This window comes from Bos javanicus, chromosome 20 (genome assembly GCF_032452875.1).
Source record: "Bos javanicus breed banteng chromosome 20, ARS-OSU_banteng_1.0, whole genome shotgun sequence".
In the NCBI taxonomy this organism is placed as follows: domain Eukaryota; kingdom Metazoa; phylum Chordata; class Mammalia; order Artiodactyla; family Bovidae; genus Bos; species Bos javanicus.
The window spans coordinates 44,118,541-44,139,529 of NC_083887.1; the positions used below are offsets into that span (position 1 = coordinate 44,118,541).

At 39.8% G+C, this 20,989-nt stretch overlaps 1 protein-coding gene across 1 annotated transcript in view; it reads left to right on the forward strand.

Moving 5' to 3' along the window:
• Positions 1 to 20,679, forward strand: part of LOC133233381 (histone H2B type 1-C/E/F/G/I-like) — a 30,818-nt gene extending 10,139 nt beyond the window's left edge. Inside the window, exons 2-3 of the mRNA XM_061393155.1 lie at positions 18,195 to 18,290; positions 20,338 to 20,679. Coding sequence (XP_061249139.1) covers positions 18,195 to 18,290; positions 20,338 to 20,679 — 438 coding nt within the window. The remainder of the gene's footprint in view (positions 1 to 18,194; positions 18,291 to 20,337) is intronic.
• Positions 20,680 to 20,989: the final 310 nt, after the last annotated feature.

The following is a 20,989-nucleotide window of genomic DNA, read 5'->3' on the forward strand; positions in this document are numbered from 1 at the left end:
ACTACTTCATTAATAAGTCAGCCTAACTTTGTAAAATTCTATCAGTTTTATGATACTGGTATATAGATTCAGTGGAGGAATATAGGGCAGATGGCCATTTTAATGCTGGTAGTTTATAGAGTAGAGGTAAGGCTTAACAGATGACCATACAGTGTGAGAAATAAAGACCAGAGAAGAGGTCTCTGAAGCAAATTGAGAAAATGTATATAACCTTTGGTGGCATTAGTAGTAAAGAATCTGCCTGCCAAAGCAGGAGACACAAGAGACCTGGGTTTGATCACTGGGTTGGAAAAATCCCCTGGAGAAGGAAATGGCACCCCACTCCAGTATTCTGGCCTGGAAAATTCCACAGTCATAGGAGTCTGGTGGGCTACAGTCCATGAGGTTGCAAAGAGTCCGACAGGACTGAGCACAAGCATCTCATCTCAATGTGCTTATCTAAAACTAAGCAAAGTATCCCAAAGCTCACTCCCATTATGGATGGCTTACATTTAATAAATAAAATAATACAGTATATCCACTCAATTTAAAATACAATCTCTCTCTAGAAAGACTGTTCATTGTTTCCCTATGGTATTTAGGTTATTTTTTATTCCAAGGATACAAGGATAAAATTACACATTATCAAGGCACTGAACCTGGGTTCCTCTTGCATATACTGCCTTTTTATACTATTTTTTCATTGAAAAATATTCCGAGATTAACTTCAAACATTAATTTATATGCAGAGTACATCATGAGAAACGCTGGGCTGGCGGAAGCACAAGCATCAATCAAGATTGCCGGGAGAAATATCAATAACCTCAGATATGCAGATGACACCACCCTATGGCAGAAAGTGAAGAGGAACTAAAGAGCCTTTTGATGAAAGTGAAAGAGGAGAGTGAAAAAGTTGGCTTAAGGCTCAACATTCAGAAAACTAAGATCATGGCATCTGGTCCCATCACTTCATGGGAAATAGATGGGGAAACAGTGGAAACAGTGTCAGACTTTATTTTTTTGGACTCCCAAATCACTGCAGATGGTGATTGCAGCCATGAAATTGAAAGATGCTTACTCCTCAGAAGGAAAGTTATGACCAATCTAGATAGCATATTGAAAAGCAGAGACATTACTTTGTCAACAAAGGTCTGTCTAGTCAAGGCTATGGTTTTTCCAGTGGTCATGTATGGATGTAAAAGTTGGACTATAAAGAAAGCTGAGCACCAAAGAATTGATGCTTTTGAACTGTGGTGTTGGAGAGGACTCTTGAGAGTCCCTTGGACTGCAAGGAGTTCCAACCAGTCCATCCTAAAGGAAATCAGTCCTGAGTGTTCATTGGTAGGACTGATGATGAAGCTGAAACTCCAATACTTTGGCTACCTGCTACAAAGAGCTGACTCATTTGAAAAGACCCTGATGCTGGGAAGGATTGAAGGGGACAACAGAGGATGAGATGGTTGGATGGCATCACTGACTCAATGGACATGGGTTTGGGTGGACTCTGGGAGTTATTGATGGACAGGGAGGCCTGGTGTGCTACAGTTCATGGGGTTGCAAAGAGTCAGACATGACTGAGTGACTGAACTGAATTGACCCTATCTTCAATACACTGATTTCTGAAGTTTTCAGAGTTAGGGCACCTCATGGAGAGGTATCTTAGTCTTTATAAAAGAAACCACTAGGATCTGAACTTTCTGACCTTAGATCCCATTCAGTTCATTAGCACCATGAATAATGAGTCTACTCTAGCCCTTGACTTAGGTTTTTACTTGTAATTTATGCTAGTAGAGTATCTCATTCTTTTCCACATTTATGCAACCAGGTTAGGTGACCTCCAATCCAGACAACTGGATACAAAATACATTGGGTTTATGTGAGTTTTCTGACTTCTTTCTAAACCACACAGCAAAGATTGACTTTCATCATTTCTATTCAACATGGTATTAAGTCCTAGCCAGGGCACTTAGGCAAGTAAAAGACATCCACATTGGAAGAAGTAAAACTCACTATTTGCAGCTGACATTATATATAGAAAACCTCACTATTTGCTATGGTTTTTCCATATGAAAATGGAAATGTCTTCATCAAAAAAAAAAAAAAAAGCTATCATAAAATAATTTAGTAAACACAGGTGGTAGCCAAAATGGTGGAATAGGAAGATCCTGAACCCATCTCTTCCCATTAGCACATCAAAATTACTACTTAAAAAGAAATTATGATAACAGCCTGAAGATTACTAGAAAAGATTTCCCACAGTTAGCCATAAAGAATAAACCAGCATGAGATGGGTGAGAAGGCACAGACAATATAGTCAGGATCTATACTCTCAGGTAAGCAACCCACAGACAGGAGGGATACCACCGTTATTGAGATCTTCCCCAAAGAGTGAGGTGTCTGAGTTCCACACCAGGGTCACCAGCCTGGGTGTCCTGTACTGGGAAGACATGCCCCTAGAAAGTCTGGCTTTGAAAACCAGTGGAGCTTATGCTTCAAAGAACAGGCAGACAATAGGAAAGCAGAGACTCTGCCCTTAAAGAATATGTACAAAATCTCAAACTATGTCCTAGAGAGGTAGTAGTTTGAAAAGAGCCTAGGTTAGACACAGTTCATCTTGGACAGCCTCCTGGAGAGGCAGGAGGCAACTGGGAATCCTTCTGGGGATACAGATATTAGTGGCAGCTATTTTTTGGAAGCTCATTTCAGCCATATAACAGCGCTGCTGGCAAGCGCCATTTTGGAATCCTCCCACTACTTTGTTAGCTCCTCAGGCGCATTTATTACCAGTGCTGGCATCAGCTCTCCACATTCTGAGCTGTGTAGAGAGCCACACAAGGACCTGGCATGAGCAGGCTGAGCCATCTGGGCTATGTAGCCAGCTAAGTAGGGATCTGGCTCTTCCTCCAGTGAGACACCAGCTACCTCAGGACCCCTGTAACATACACCCAGTCATGTGGGAAGCCAGCCTACCTTGCAGAGGGCTCTCAGTCACCATCCAAGGCACAGACTTGTGTAGCCACAGGGGCTGGGAACAAGTTCAGACTACTAGTACACCCACAGTAGTCAGCTTGTCACAACCGAGGGGTGCACATGTCCACATGGGGGGAATCCCTGGTGATAAGGGGAGGGTGCCACTGAGCCCTTAGAACATCTCCTACATAAGGCCAATTCTCAAAGACTGGAAATGGATCTACTTAACACATACAAGGAAACACAGAATTTAGGCAAAATGAGGAGACAAAAGTGTATGTTCCAAGTTAAGAAAAGATAAAACCACAGAAAAAATATTTAACTGGAGAAAAGCAATCTATCTGATAAAGTGTTAATCAAGTTAATCATCTAAAGGTTCTCAGTGAACTCACAAGAATGGAAAAAACAAGTGAGAATTTTAAGAGTAAGAAAATCTAAAGAACCCCACCAAATAGAGCTGAAGAATAAAATACTGAAATTTAAAAATACAGTAGAAGGAAATCAACTATAGATTGTACACAGAAACTGGTTAGTGATCCGGAAGACACAAGCTGTTCACTCAGCTTGCTCAACTCAGTCTGAATAGGAAAAAAAAAAAAAAAAAATTTTTTTAAGACATGAGGATAGGTTGAGAGACACCTGTGACAACATTAAGCCTATCAATATTTGCATTATAGGAGGAAAGGGAAGAGAGAAAGAGGGAGAAATAATAGCCTAAAACTTCCCAAACCTGACGTAAAAGATACTCAAGTCCAAGAAGCAGAAGGTCTCAAACAACATGAACCCAAAGTAGGCCATACTAAGACACATTGTAACTAAAATGTCAACAATTAAAAGAATCTTGAAAGCAAGATTAAAATAGTGAGTTACATGTAAGAGAACTCCCATAATGTTACTAGCTGACTTTCTTGCAGAAACTTTGCAGGTCAGAAGGCAGTGGCACATTATATTCAAGTGGTAAAAGGGAAAAATCCTACAACCAAGAATAGTCTACTTGGCAAAATTACTATTCAAATTTGAAGTAGAGATAAACAATTTTATGGACAAGCAAAAGCTGATTTAACATCACTAAAATGGCTTTAAAGGAAATGAAAAAAATTCTTTAAGTGGGAAACGCTACACCTAAAAATAGGCTGCTGCTGCTGCTAAGTTGCTTCAGTCATGTCCGACTCTGTGCGGCCCCACAGACAGCAGCCCACCAGGCTCCCCCGTCCCTGGGATTCTCCAGGCAAGAACACTGGAGTGGGTTGCCATTTCCCTCTCCAATGCACGAAAGTGAAAATTGAAAGTGAAATCGCTCAGTCGTGTCCGACCCTCAGCGACCCCATGGACGCAGCCCACCAGGCTCCTCCTTCCATGGGATTTGCCAGGCAAGAGTACTGGAGTGGGGTGCCATTGCCTTCTCTGAGAAATAGGCTACACCTATCTTGAAAACGATAAAAGAAAAATCTCACTGGTAATGGCAAGCATGCAATAAAGATTTAAAGTAAACTAAAAAAATGAAAACACTATCAAGAACAAAAATATTAAAATATATTTACATTGAGTATATGAAGAATATGCACAGAGAAAGATGTAAACTATAACATCAAAAAAAAAAAAAAAACTTGGTGGGAGGAATAAGAATATAGGGTGGTTAGAATGTGTTCAAAATTTAAATAACTTAAAGTAATCATATTTTTATATTAAAACCTCATAAACACTATTCAAAACCTATCATAGATATACACAAGCAAAAAGAGAAAGGAATCCAAATGTTAAAGGTAGCCATAAAGTCACAAGAATAAATAAACAAAACTAATCTACAAGAATTCCCCCAGAAACAATGAACAAAATGACAGTTAGTGGACTAAGTCTAATGAAAAGAGTGACTGAATTTTAGAAAGGCCCCATATTTATGCTGTCCATTAGAGAATCACTTCAGATGTAAGGACAAACAGACTGAAATTGAAGGAATTAAAACAGGCATTCCATGCAACAGAAAATGAAAAGAGACTGGGACTCTTGCCTGGAAAATCCCATGGACGGAGGAGCCTGGTAGGCTGCAGTCCATGGGGTCGCTAAGAGTCGGACACGACTGAGCGACTTGCCTTTCACTCTTCACTTTCCTGCATTGGAGAGGGAAATGGCAACCCACTCCAGTGTTCTTGCCTGGAGAATCCCAGGGACGGGGGAGCCTGGTGGGCTTCTGTCTATGGGATCGCACAGAGTCGGATGCGACTGAAGTGACTTAGCAGCAGCAGCAGCAAAATTTCTATCAGACAATATATTCTTTAAAAAAAAAAAAAAGACTAAAAAATGACAAAGAAGGACATTCAGTTCAGTTCAGTTGCTCAGTCATTTCCAACTCTTTGTGACCCCATGAACCACAGCATGAAGGCCTCCCTGTCCATCACCAACTCCCAGAGTTTACCCAAACTCATGTCCATTGAGTCAGTGATGCTATCCAATCATCTCATCCTCTGTCACCCCCTTCTTCTCCTGCCTTCAATCTTTCCCAGCATCAGGGTCTTTTCCAATGAGTCAGTTCTTTGCATCAGGTGGCCCAAGGATTGAAGTTTCAGCTTCAACATCAGTCCTTCCAAAGAACACTCAGGACTGATTTCGCTTAGAATGGACTGGTTGGATCTCCTTGCAGTCCAAAGGACTCTCAAAAGTTTTCTCTAACACCACAATTTAAAAGCATCAATTCTTCAGTACTCAGCTTTCTTTATAGTCAAACTCTGACATGCATACATGACTACAGGATAAACCATAGCCTTGACTAGATGGACCTTGGTTGGCAAAGTAATATCTCTGCTTTTTAATATGCTATCTAGGTTGGTTATAACTTTCCTTTAAAGGATCAACCATCTATTAATTTAATGGCTGCAGTCTCCATCTGCAGTGATTTTGAAGCCCACCAAAAATAAAGTCAGCCACTGTTTCCAATGTTTCCCCATCTATTTCCCATGAAGTGAAGGGACCAGATGCCATGATCTTCATTTTCTGAATGTTGAGCTTTAAGCCAACTTTGTCACTCTCCTCTTTCACTTTCATCAAGAGGCTTTTTAGTTCCTCTTTACTTTCTGCCATAAGGGTGGTGTCATCTGCATATCTGAGGTGACTGATATTTCTCCCAGCAATCTTGACTGCAGCTTGTGCTTCTTCCAGCCCAGCGTTTCTCATGATGTACTCTGCATATAAGTTAAATAAGCAGGGTGACAATATAGAGCCTTGATGTACTCCTTTTCCTATTTGGAACCAGTCTGTTGTTCCATGTCCAGTTCTAACTGTTGTTTCCTGGCCTGCATATAGGTTTTGCAAGAGGGAGGTCAGGTGGTCTAGTATTCCCAACTCTTGAAGAATTTTCCACAGTTTATTGTGATCCACACAGTCAAAAGCTTTGGCATAGCCAATAAAGCAGAAATAGATGTTTTTCTGGAACTCTCTTGCTTTTTCCATGATCTAGTGGATGTTGGCAATTTGATCTGTGGTTCTTCTGCCTTTTCTAAAACCAGCTTGAACATCTGGAAGTTCACAGTTCATGTATTGCTGAATCCTGGCTCGGAGAATTTTGAACATTACTTTACTAGCATGTGAGATGAGTGCAATTGTGCAGTAGTTTGAGCATTCTTTGGCATTGCCTTTCTTTCGATTGGAATGAAAACAGACCTTTTCCAGGAATGTCATTACATAATGACAAAACATAAATATATGAAGATAGGACAATTGTAAATATATATGCGCCCAACATGTGAAGGAAGTGAAGTGTTTGTTGCTCAGTCATGTCCGACTCTTTGTGACCTCAGGTGCAGTAGCCCACCAGGCTCCTCTTTCTGTGGAATTTTCCAGGCAAGAATACTTGAGTGGGTAGCCATTCCCTTCTCCAGAGGATCTTTCCAACCTAGGGACTGAACCTTGGTCTCTTGTATTGCCCGTGTATTCTTCACTGTCTGAGCTACTTGAGCATATATAAATACATACAGCAAATAAGATCAAACAAAGGGAGAAATTGGCAATACTATAGTAAGGGACTTTACCATCCCACTTATGTCAATGGACAGATCATACAGATACAAAAGAAATCAATGAGGAAACACTAGCCTTAAATGAAATGTTAGATCAGATATAGTATACAATTAGTAGATAAAAAAGTAATAGATGTATTTCAGAGATAGGAAAAAACACATTCTTTTCAAGTACACATGGAACATTATCCAGAATAGATCATATGTTTCAATAAATTAAAATTTAAACATCAAGCATGTCTTCCAACCACCAACAGCATGAGACTAAATATTAACTACATGAAAAGCAAAAGTGAAAGAAATACACATATGGTATCTAAACATGTTACTGAACAACCAATGGGTTACTGATGAAATAAAAGATAATACCTGGAGACATGAAAACACAAATAAAACGATCCAAAATCTATTGCAGACAGCAAAAGCATTTCTAAGATTAAAGTTTATGGTGATGCAACTATACCTCAGGAAACAAATCTGAAATAACCTATCTTATCTCTAAAGAAACTAGAAAAGGGACAAACAAAACCTACTTGTTAGTACAAGGAAAGAAAGATCAGAGTGGAAATAAAATAGAGAATGGGGTGTGGGGACAAAACTTAAGACCTGTTACTTAGAAAACAACAGTAATAAAGCCTTAACAAAACCCTCAAGGAAAAAAGAGTTTCAGATAAAATAAGAAATAAATTACAACCAACATCACAGAAAAACAAGTGTTCAGAAGAGAGTACTGAACACAATTACATGCTAATTAAACCGACAACCTAGAAGAAACAGATAAATTCCTAGAAATGTAAATTCTCCCTACTGTATCAGGAATAATAAATATAAACAAACTGATTACCAATTAAATTGAATTACAAAAGAAAGCTCCACGCCAACAGAAGTCCAGGACCAAAAAACTTCACAGGTGAAGTCAACAAAACATTTAAAGAAAAGTTAATTCCTGTCTCTCTCAATCCAAGAGGAAGGAATGACTCCAAAATCATTCTACTAGAGCATCATCATATGCTGATCCCCAAACCAGACACCATGCACACACACATACACACAAAAATTACAGGTCAGTATTTCTTATGAACATAGATGCAGAAATCTTCAACAAAATATTAGTAAACTGAACTCAAAAATACATCAGAAGGATCATCCATAAAATGTTCAAGTAAAATTAACCCCAGGGATAACAGGAAAGTTCAATATCTGCAAACCAACCTAATATACCACATAAACTGAGTAAAATTTATATGATCAATAGACGCAGGAAAAATTTGACATAATAATTCATTTATGATAATTACTTTCAGCAATGTACATACATAGGAAACATACCTCAACCTTATAAAAGCCATATGTCAAACACACATCTCACATAACATTCAACAGTGAAAACCTGAAAGTATTTTCTCTAAGATCAGGAACAAAACAAGGATGCCCACTCTTGCCCCTTTTATTCACCACAGTATTGTAGGTCTTAGCCAGAGCAATTAGACAAGGAAAATAAATAAAATGCATTCAAAGAAAAATAAAATTGGAAAAGGAAGTAAAACTGTCAGTTATCTGTGAACAATATGATTTATATGTAAAATCTTAAAGTCTACATCCCAAAACAGACCTCAAATAAATTCAATAAAATTTCAAGACTACACAGTAAATATGCATTTTTATATACTATTTTGCCAGATGGCACTAGTGGTAAAGAACACTCCTGCCAATGCAGGAGACATAAGAGACTCAGAGTTCGATCCCTGGGGCTGTAAGAGCCCCTGGAGGAGGGCATGGCAACCCACTCCTGTATTCTTGCCCAGAGAATCCCATAGACAGAGGAGTCCGGCAGGCTATAGTCCATAGGATCTCAAAGAGTCAGACATGACTGAAGCGACTTAGCACAGCACACACAATAAACTATCAAAAAGATATTAACAACCCACTTACAATCCCTTTTACAACTGTACCAAAAAGAATAAAATTCCTAGGAATAAATTTCACAAAATAAATATAAGACTTGTGCTTGGAAAACTATTATACTAATGAAAGAAACTGAAGATGAAACAGACAAATGGAGAGATATGCTGTGGATTAAAATCCTCATGGATTAAAAGAAAATTTTTAAGATAATCAAACTCCAAGGCAACCTACAGATTGGATGCAATCCCTATAAGAATACCAAAAGCTTTTCTTAAAGAACTAGAATAATTCTAAGGTTTTATATGTAATCACAGTTCAGTTCAGTCACTGAGTCGTGTCTGGCTCTGCAACCCCATGAATCGCAGCATGCCAGGCCTCCCTGTCCATCACCAACTCCTGGAGTTCACACAAACTCATGTCCATCAAGTTGGTGATGCCATCCAGCCATCTCATCCTCTGTCATCCCCTTCTCCTCCTGCCCCCAATCCCTCCCAGCATCACAGTCTTTTCCAATGAGTCAACTCTTCACATGAGGTGGCCCAAGTACTGGAGTTTCAGCTTCAGCATCAGTCCTTCCAAAGAACACCCAGGACTGGTCTCCTTTAAAATGGACCAGTTGGATCTCCTTGCAGTCCAAGGGACTCTCAAGAGTCTTCTCCAACACCACAGTTCAATAGTATCCATTCTTGGGTGCTCAGATTTCTTCACAGTCCAACTCTCACATCCATACATGACCACTGGAAAAACCACAGCCTGTACTAGACAGACCTTTGTTTGCAAAGTAATGTCTCTGCATTTGAATATGCTGTTTAGGTTGGTCATAACTTTCCTTCCAAGGAGTAAGCGTCTTTTAATTTCATGCCTGCAATCACCATCTGCAGTGATTTTGGAGCCCCAAAAATAAAGTCTGACACTGTTTCCCCATCCATTTCCCATGAAGTGATGGGACCAGATGCCATGATCTTCGTTTTCTGAATGTTGAGCTTTAAGCCAACATTTTCACTCTCCTCTTTCACTTTCATCAAGAGGCTTTTTAGTTCCTCTTCACTTTCTGCCATAAGGGTGGTGTCATCTGCATATCTGAGGTTATTGATATTTCTCCTGGCAATCTTGACTGCAGCTTGTGCTTCTTCCAGCCCACGGTTTCTCATGATGTACTCTACATATAAGTTAAATAAGCAGGGTGACATTATACAGCCTTGACGTACTCCTTTTCCTATTTGGAACCAGTCTGTTGTTCCATGTCCAGTTCTAACTGTCGCTTCCTGATCTGCATATAGGGTTCTCAAGAGGTAGGTCAGGTGGTGTGGTATTCCCATCTATTTCAGATTTTCCACAGTTTATTGTGATCACAAAAGACCTTAACTAGCCAAAGTGATCTTAAGAGCAAATCTGGAAGTATCATGTTCCCCAGTTCCAAACTATCCTAAAATCCTCCAGTAATCAAAACAATAGAGTACTGACATAAAACTAGACACATAGGTCAAAGGAATAGAACAGAGGGTCTAGAAATAAATCCATACTTATTTGGTCAATTAATCTACAACAAAGGAGGCAGATTATACAATGGGTAAAAGGGATACTTCAATTAATGGTGCTGAGAAAATGTTAACAGCTATATGTAAATGCTTTAAACTCGACTATTTTCTCACAGCATATACAGAAACTTAAAATAGATTAAAGATTTAAATTTAAGGCCTGAAACCATAAAACTCCTACTAGAAAACTTAGGCAATATGCTTTTTGACATTTATCTTAGAAGTAATTTTTTTGTATGTCTCCTCTGGCAAGGGAAACAAAAGCAAAAATAAATACATGGGACTATGTTAAACTAGGAAGCTTTTGCACAGTGAAGGAAACTGAACATAAAGGCCCCTTACTTAATAAAAGATATTTGCAAATGATATGTTGAATAAGTGGTTAATACCCCAAATATATTAGTACAAATAACTTATACAAACAATCAGATCAGATCATTGCTCAGTCGTGTCCAACTCTTTGCGACCCCATGAATCGCAGCACGCCAGGCCTCCCTGTCCATCACCAATTCCCGGAGTTTACTCAGAATCATGTCCATAGAGTCAGTGAGGCCATCCAGCCATCTCATCCTCTGTCATCCCCTTCTCTTCCTGTCCCCAATCCCTCCCAGCATCAGAGTCTTTTCCAATGAGTCAACTCTTCGCATGAGGTGGCCAAAACACTGGAGTTTCAGCTTTAGCATCATTCCATGCAAAGAAATCCCAGGGCAGATCTCCTTCAGAATGGACTGGGTGGATCTCCTTGCAGTCCAAGGGACTTTGAAGAGTCTTCTCCAACACCACAGTTCAAAAGGATCAATTCGTCAGCGCTCAGCCTTCTTCACAGGCCAACTCTCACATCCATACATGACTACTGGAAAAACCATAGCCTTGACTAGACGAACCTTTGTTGGCAAAGTAATATCTCTGGCTTTTTAATATGCTATCTAGGTTGGTCATAACTTTCCTTCCAAGGAGTAAGCGTCTTTTAATTTCATGGCTGCAGTCACCATCTGTAGTGATTTTGGAGCCCAGAAAATTAAAGTCTGACACTGTTTCCACTGTTCCCCCATCTATTTCCCATGAAGTGATGGGACCGGATGCCATGATCTTCGTTTTCTAAATGTTGAGCTTTAAGCTGTTTCACTCTCCACTTTCACTTTCATCAAGAGGCTTTTTAGTTCCTTTTCACTTTCTACCATAAGGGTGGTGTCATCTGCATATCTGAGGATATTGATATTTCTCCCAGCAATCTTTATTCTAGCCTGTGTTTCTTCCAGTCCAGCGTTTCTCATGATGTACTCTGTATATAAGTTAAATAAACAGGTGACAATATACAGCCTTGACATACTCCCTTTCCTACTTGGAACCAGTCTGTTGTTCCATGTCCAGTTCTAACTGTCGCTTTCTGAACTGCATACAGGTTTCTCAAGAGGCAGATCAGGTGGTCTGGTATTCCCATCTCTTTCAGAATTTTCCACAGTTTATTGTGATCCACACAGTCAAAGGCTTTGGCATAGTCAATAAAGCAGAAATAGATGTTTTTCTGGAACTCTCTTGCTTTTTCCATGATCCAGTGGATGTTGGCAATTTGGTCTCTGGTTTCTCTGACTTTTCTAAAACTAGCATCCACATCAGGAAGTTCACAGTTCACATATTGCTGAAGCCTCGCTTGGAGAATTTTGAGCATTACTTTACTAGCATGTGAGATGAGTGCAATTGTGCAGTAGTTTCAGCATTCTTTGGCATTGCCTTTCTTTGGGATTGGAATGAAAACTGACCTTTTCCAGTCCTGTGGCCACTGCTGAGTTTTCCAAATTTGCTGGCATATTGAGTGCAGCACTTTCACAGCATCATCTTTCAGGATTTGGAATAGCTCAACTGGAATTCTATCATCTCCACTAGCTTTGTTCGTAGTGATGCTTTCTAAGGCCCCTTTGACTTCACATTCCAGCATGTCTGGCTCTAGGTCAGTGATCACACCATCGTGATTACCTGGGCCGTGAAGCTCTTTTTTGTACAGTTCTTCTGTGTATTCTTGCCACCTCTTCTTAATATCTTCTGCTTCTGTTACGTCCATACCATTTCTGTCCTTTATCGAGCCCATCTTTGCATGAAATATTCCTTTGGTATCTCTGATTTTCCTGAAGAGATCCCTAGTCTTTCCCATTCTGTTGTTTTCCTCTATTTCTTTGCATTGATTGCTGAAGAAGGCTTTCTTATCTCTTCTTGCTATTCTTTGAAACTCTGCATTCAGATGCTTATGTCTTTCTTTTTCTCCTTTGCTTTTCACTTCTCTTCTTTTCACAGCTATTTGTAAGGCCTCCCCTGACAGCCATTTTGCTTTTTTGCATTTCTTTTCCACGGGGATGGTCTTGATCCCTGTCTCCTGTACAATGTCACAAACCTCATTCCATAGTTCATCAGGCACTCTATCTATCAGATCTAGGCCCTTAAATCTATTTCTCACTTCCACTGTATAATCATAAGGGATATGATTTAGGTCATACCTGAATGGTCTAGTGGTTTTCCCTACTTTCTTCAATTTACCTCTGAATTTGGCAATAAGGAGTTCATGGTCTGAGCCACAGTCAGCTCCTGGTCTTGTTTTTGCTGACTGTATAGAGCTTCTCCATCTTTTGCTGAAAAGAATATAATCAATCTGATTTTGGTGTTGACCATCTGGTGATGTCCATGTATAGAGTCTTCTCTTGTGTTGTTGGAAGAGGGTGTTTGTTGGGGGCCAGAGTGAGGTACTCCGCCCATGGCAAGGGTCATGAGGAAGGAGGCTCGACATACGCAAAGGCGCGATCGAGCCTCAGGAGTCCCCCTGGAAATCCTCGAGCGTCTACCCCCATAACCAGAGCCTGCCTACTTTACTACTTTGTGCTCTTTCCTACATCTCTCACTTTACAGGGGGCTGTCCCCCACCACCTCTTTCGGAGAAGGAGTTAACCTAGAGCTCCAGTCAATAAGAACTCTTGGGTGTGACAAGAGTGTTTTAACCTACAAACTCCTCTGAAGGTTCTCTAGCCTGCCTGAAAGGCTCCTCCGGCCACATGTGATTGCTCACAGCCTCCCAACCGTGAGAGGCACAAGATGCTTTAAACCCTCTAAAAACAGGTTCTTTAGAGAAGTTAGAAAACTATAAGTATAGTGGGCTAATTAGAAATTGTGTTGGTGAAGGGTTTTTCATTTGTTGAGCCAATGTTTGTTGCTAAGTCTCCATATCCCCTGCCCTTACACACATTAATGAATATATAGAAGAAATAAGTATTAATCTTTGATATTAATCACGTTAGACCTTAGGCTAAGTAAATTCTTTCCTTAAATAAAACCCACTGCACCCTCACCCTGTAGGAATGTAACTTTACTTGGGTGGTGTCTGTTTTGAGAATAATCAGCCCTGGAGAAATAAGTGTCCTGATTGACTGACCGCTGTCACAAGGAGAGGGTCGTAAATTGTCAGCAGGCCCCCCTGGCCAGAAGATGATGTAACACCCCTAAGACCTCTGTATACATTTGTGTGAAGCACCTGACTTTAATAAAAGTCAGGACTGCTGTCCCCACGTGACTTTTGTATAACATCTCAGTGTATAAAAACAGACTCTGGAAAATAAAGAATTGGGATCAGTTTCTCGAAATACTGGTCTCCCCATGTCGCTCTCTCTCTCACTCTGGTTGAGTCTCCATCTGGAGCGCGGAACCCACCATGCTTACTAATTATGCCTGGGCTTCTAAGATCCGACCGGGGAGGCCTCAGTGTCTCCTCTCCTTCGGGAGAACGGAAGGACGCCTGCGGCCTACGTAAGTGGTGCAAACTTCTTGTCTTGAAGTTTTATTGGTCTCCCGCGTAAACCAAGCTACTCAGCCTCTTTTCTCCACTGAATTTTCCTACTGAGCTATCCTTATTCTATTACTCTTTATATCTTTAATTAATATCTAATTGAAGCTATTGTATCCTGATCCTCGCCTATGCCGTCTCTCCTTCGAATACCCTGGATCAGCCGGGGCTGGTCCCCAGCAGGTGTTTGTTATGACCAGTGCATTTTCTTGGCAAAACTCTATTAGTCTCTGCCCTGCTTCATCCCGCATTCCAAGGCCAAATTTGCCTGCTACTCCAGGTGTTTCTTGACTTCCTACTTTTGCATTCCTGTCACCTATAAGAAAAGGACATCTTTTTTGGGTGTTAGTTCTAAAAGGTCTTGTAGGTCTTCATAGAACCATTCAACTTCAGCTTCTTCAGCGTTACTGGTTGGGGCATAGACTTGGATTACTGTGATATTGAATGGTTTGCCTTGGAAACGAACAGAGACCATTCTGTCGTTTTTGAGATTGCATCCAATTACTGCATTTCAGACTCTTTTGTTGACCATGATGGCTACTCCATTTCTTCTGAGGGATTCCTGCCCACAGTAGTAGATATAATAGTCATCTGAGTTAAATCATCCATTCCAGTCCGTTTCAGTTCGCTGATTCCTAGAATGTCAACATTCACTCTTGCCATCTCTTCTTTGACCACTTCCAATTTGCCTTGATTCATGGACCTGACATTCCAGGTTCCTATGCAATACTGCTCTTTACAGCATCAGACCTTGCTTCTATCACCAGTCACATCCACAGCTGGGTATTCTTTTTGCTTTGGCTTCATCCCTTCATTCTTTCTGGTGTTATTTCTCCACTGATCTCCAATAGCATATTCGGCACCTACTCACCTGGGGAGTTTCTCTTTCAGTATCCTTTCATTTTGCCTTTTCATACTGTTCATGGGGTTCTCAAGGCAAGAATACTGAAGTGGTTTGCCATTCCCTTCTCCAGTGGACCACGTTCTGTCAGATCTCTCCACCATGACCCGCCCATCTTGGGTTGCCCCACGGGCATGGCTTAGTTTCATTGAGTTAGACAAGGCTGTGGTCCTACTGTGATTAGATTGACTAGTTTTCTGTGAGTATGGTTTCAGTGTGTTTGCCCTCTGATGCCCCTTGCAACACCTACCGTCTTACTTGGGTTTCTCTTACCTTGATGTGTATACAATTATAACTCAATAGAAATTTTAAAAATTAAAATAGAAAAAAAAGGGTGAGTTTCAGGGGAGTTCTTATTTCTGATTGCTTATCTTCTTAAACATACTGCATCACTTCCTATACATGACACTTAGCCAATTCAATTTACGTCTATATATGCTCTGGCTTCATTTTTTAGCATTTCTATAAACATAACATACCTGTATTGGTTCGTCTCCCTGAAGAATTTTAAAGGGATCTATGATCCCTCAATACTCAGGAAGGGTTGATTCTAGGACTCTGGTAGATGTAAAAATGTGCAGGTACTCCAATCCCTTGTATAAAACAGTCTAGTATTTGCATATAGACTACACACATCCTTCTGTGTAGTTTAAATAATCTCTAGGTTACTTATAATACCTGATACAATGTAAATGCTATGTAAATGGGCCAGGGTATGGCAAGTTCAAATTTTGCTTTTTGGAACTTTCAGAAATTTTAAATATTTTCAGCCTGCAGTTGAGTTCACAGATGCAGAGCCTCCAGATATGGACAGCTGACTATATCTGTATTTGGCCACTTCCTTTGGGCCAGCGCTTATCCTCAGTTGGTTGATATTACCTTCCTCAAGGGAAATAAGATTTACCTTCCCCTCAAATGCTCAATTTCATTCCCTACTAATAAAAAAGTAATTTTCTTCTTCACTTTTCTTGAGGTGCAACAGGCATAATTTTCACTGGAATACTAAATGAAAGTGAAAGCGAAAGTTGTTCAGTCAGATCCCACTCTTTAGGTCCCACACACTATACAGTCCATGAATTCTCCAGGCCAGAATACTGGAGTGGGTAGCCTTTCCCTTCTCCAAGGTTCTTCCCAACCCAAGGATCAAATCTAGGGCTCCCACATTGCAGGTGGCTTCTTTACCAGCTGAGCCACAAGGGAAGCCCAAGAAATACTAAGTTTAATGTTATTTCCAAACAAAAACATCAGTTTAGAGGTATTTCAAAATATTCTTAATAGGTATATTGGGGGGGGGGGACCTAATCATTGTATTAAACAATCACTATCTTTTGAGAGCATATTCTTTGCCACACTCTAACAGGTGTGATTTGCATACACTTTTAATTTCCATTCTCAGATTAAACATTAATTCTTAAAAATTCTTAATGTATTTGTAGTTATGCTATTATGGTATATAAAACCAAAGTTTATGTGCCTATTCACTATTAAGGATAAAAGTGACTGTGGTACAAAGCACACACATCCACCCTATAAGCAAGAACTGTTTTCCAGGAGTTAGTGGCCAGATGTTTTAAAGGATAGTGATAGTTAAAAATAGACCTCAAAAGGAAGATATTATTTCAAAAAATGTTCTAAATATTTGCCAAAGGGTAACACACTTTTTCTTTAAGTCACTGCTTTCATACTGTACTTTTTCAAATAACTTCATTTTCAATATAATTTAGAGCTGATATGAGTTGTTATAAAACTTTGATGTACTTTGATGAGATTTCTTGAGTTAGAAACAAAAGGATTGAATTATATTTAGTACATGGAAATTTATCCGTAGTCTAAATCCTAAAGATACAGGGCTCACTGACTGAGAAAAATCACAGGGCACAGTCGCTTCAGTAAGAGTGATTTCCAGAGAATGTTGGAGGAAAACCAGAAGTCCAATGTATTAGGTGTTGAAGGTGATCAGAGAATTAGCAAGTCTGATAGTGGTTTGAATGGAAGCAGGAAGATAGGAAAGTAAATAATCATTTGTCTCTTTTTCTTTGTGGTAAATGAATGGTTTTCTTAGGACATACACTTACAACGTATTTGTATAATGAAGAAATGGAACCATATATACAGTGAAGATCAAATAAATAAATGTGAAAAGTAAACTGGTAAAAAATATCTGAAAATTTTCACAATCAAAAGACTATTATTTTTATGTTGGTTTCCTCTACTAGAATATAGACTGTATTTTCTCTGTCTTGTAAACTTTATATACTTATTGTCTAGAGTGATAATGCTAATAAGTTCTTGCTGAATGAATTTATGCAAGATTTGTAAAGAAATATAAAGGGCTAAGACCAGGATGGGGAGAGTTTGAATAATTAGGGATTGTGATTGACCTACTTATATATATTAGGCATTTCAGAGCTGACTGTGTTGTTTTCCTGTAACTTAGAATACATAAATTTATTGAGGAAGATTGAGAAGCTGCAAAGATAGTGTAATTTTTAAAGCAGGTCTAAGCAATGCAAAAGTGAAAGTGAAAGTGAAGTCGTTCAGTCGTGTCAGACTCTTTGCGACCCCATGGGCAGTACCCTGCACCAGGCTCCTCCGTTCATGGGATTTTCTAGGCAAGAGTACTGGAGTGGGTTGCCATTTCCTTCTCCAGGGAATCTTCCCGACCCAGGGATCGAACCCAGGTCTCTCGCATTGTAGACAGACACTTTACCATCTGAGCCACCAAGCTGAGCCCAAAAAGAATAGGTGTCATTCAAATCAGATTAATACTGTGCCAATATTAAAGGATTCATGCACTGTTTTATGCTTTTATAATCTACTTTCACTTACTAAATATGTTAAACTGAATTATAACCACCTACTATGCAACTCTTTTCTAGAATAGACTGGAAATCTCTCCAAAACAGACCATTTTTTAGTCTTCTTTATAGATCAAAAATCTAGCAGCATAGTAATAAACATTCTTTTAGGAAATGCACACATAGCAAACATTTTGTTATTAAACCAATTTGACAGGTACAGGACAGTATTCCAATTACCTTAATTTTTTTTTTTTTTTTTTTTTTTAGACATGCAAAGACTCCTCATGCAGAGCTTACTATAGACAGGCGGTCACACTCATGTTTTGGCAGAGACTCAAGGGCAGGTGGAGGAATGAAAAAAGGGTATGTGTGATTATCAGAGGCTGTTGATTTAAGCATTCAAGGTAAAATATGAATATGTCATCTTCAGTTTTTTAATTATTCACTTCAGCTTGAATAGTCAAATACATAAATTCTTTAAGTAATTAATGTATCTCTCTTCGTGACATCCTTGAGGCATAGGCAAAAATCTCAGTAGTATCAATATAATATTTGTGTGTTATGCTGATTCCACCTCCCCCACCAAATAAAAACCACAGGCTATCCTTGTAGAAACTTAGATTCAAATGTGACTTTGAAACTGGCTTTTATCACAAGCAAATGGAGAAAATTCGGTAAAAATATATTTATAGAAGTGCATGTTCAAATCAGGTGGTAAGAGCTACAACTAGCACTGAGTCTTTGTTAAAGACACTATGCTAATCCCATCATATGCCTTACTGTGTATAACTCTCTTGAGACTCTGTGAATTGGGTCCAAGTATTAAGACCCCATGAATCGCAGCACGCCAGGCTTCCCTGTCCATCACCAACTCCCGGAGTTCACTCAAACTCATGTCCATCGAGTTGGTGATGCCATCCAGCCATCTCATCCTCTGTCATCCCCTTCTCCTCCTGCCCCAATCCTCCCAGCATCAGGGTCTTTTCCAATGAGTCAACTCTTCGCATGAGGTGGCCAAAGTATTGGAGTTTCATTCTCAGCATCAGTCCTTGCAATGATCACCCAGGACTGATCTCCTTTAGGATGGACTGGTTGGATCTCCTTGCAGTCCAAGGGACTCTCAAGAGTCTTCTCCAACTGGCGTGCTGTGATTTATGGGGTCGCAAAGAGTCGGACATGACTGAGCGACTGAACTGAACTGATGCTCCATGTATCTCCTTGTTTCCCTGGAAGCAGCATCAACCCAAGATATTTTCTTAGCATAATAGATAATAGAAGCACAGGTGAGTAAGTAAATACAGTAGAATATTTAAAAGCTCTGATTTCATAACACTTGCTGATCCTTTCTTGACTGAATCTCATGATATGATTAATCCTAAACAGTAGACTGTACACTATGCTTGGAGGCTTAAATTGTCCAAAGGAGTATTACTCTGGTAGAGCAGAGGAGTGACAATTTACTGCATAATAATCTAATCTATTATGCATTGGAATACATGAAAGTATATAGTTATGGATAGTACTGGAATAAAATGGGCGTGATTTAAATGCTTAACTGAAGGGAAAATCAAAGTGATTCCATAATTAAGTTATTTTCAATTATAGTGAAAGTACCAGCCAGGGTTCCTACAGGAAACAGATGGCACATGGCAATTTTGTAATTTGGAAGAACTTAATAAAGGAAAAAAATTACAAGATAAAGCCACGGTATAGAAAACCCACAAAATTACTGCAATAATTTGGAGCTAGCAAAAACAGGACTCTTAACACCCCTGGCTCTCAAGACACACTTAGATGGGCTATGATGTGGAACACAGTCATGAACTGTATCCAAACAACTGACTACCAGAGGCTGTGCTCTTGGATCCAGTCAGTAATCAGCCTGTGGTAACCCCAAAGATGGTAAGCAGATAAATATCCATATTTACTACACACATTTCTGCCTACAGCCATCTGCTGCTCCCCATTGGACAAACCTAGAACTACAAGAGGATACCAGAATCAGTCTCATGGATGACTTCCATCTAGGATGGGTAATTGTTTTTAGGGGCACTAAAAATATATCCTGCATAGAACAGCAAATAATTTATATTTCAATGTAACTTTCAGGGACTGTAAATCTCCATAGTACTGCCTCTTTTATGTACTTCTAGTATACTGTTATACTATTCCTTAGTGAGGGAGAGATAGAGTTGCAAGTAGTAAACTCATTATTACACTTAGGATAGTTTAGAGGCTGTTTTGTCACAACCTGTAATGATAGAATATTAAGAATCATAAAGATTAAAAACCTATCTACTTGAAATTTGGGGTGTTTTTCAAAATATTTATTTCAAGATCTTTCTGTGTTGTTGGGTGTTGTCATTATAGACATGCCTGAACCAGCTAAGTCTGCTCCTGCACCTAAAAGGGCTCTAAAAAAGCTGTGACCAAGGCCCAGAAGAAGGACGGCAAGAAGCACAAGTGCAGCCACAAGGAGAGCTACTCCGTGTACGGGTACAAGGTGCTGAAGCAAGTCCATCCGGACACTGGCATCTTGTCCAAGGCCATGGGAATTATGAACTCCTTCATCAACGACATTTTCGAGTGCATCGCTGGCAAGGCATCACGCCTGGCGCATTACAACAAACACTCGACTATCACAAACAGGGAGATCCAGAACGCCGTGCGCTTGCTGCTACCTGGGGAGCTGGCCAAGCACGCTGTGTCCGAGGGCACAAAGGCTGTCACCAAGTATACCGGCTCCAAGTAAATACAATATGCCTAGCCGCTGTTAATGGAGAAGGAAATGACATTTCACTCCAGTACTCTTGCCTGGAAAATCCCATGGACAGAGGGCCTGGTGGGCTGTATAGTCCATGGGGTCGCTAAGAGTCGGACACGACTGAGCGACTTCACTTTCACTCAAAATATTTATATAAAATATATGTGTTATACTTGTGAACATTAAACATTTAAGGTTCTCTGACATAACAAAACATAGACACTGGCTGTGAATCTTATGACATCAACTATTACGTATTTGACCTCGAGAAAGACATTCAAATTCTCCATGTATCCAG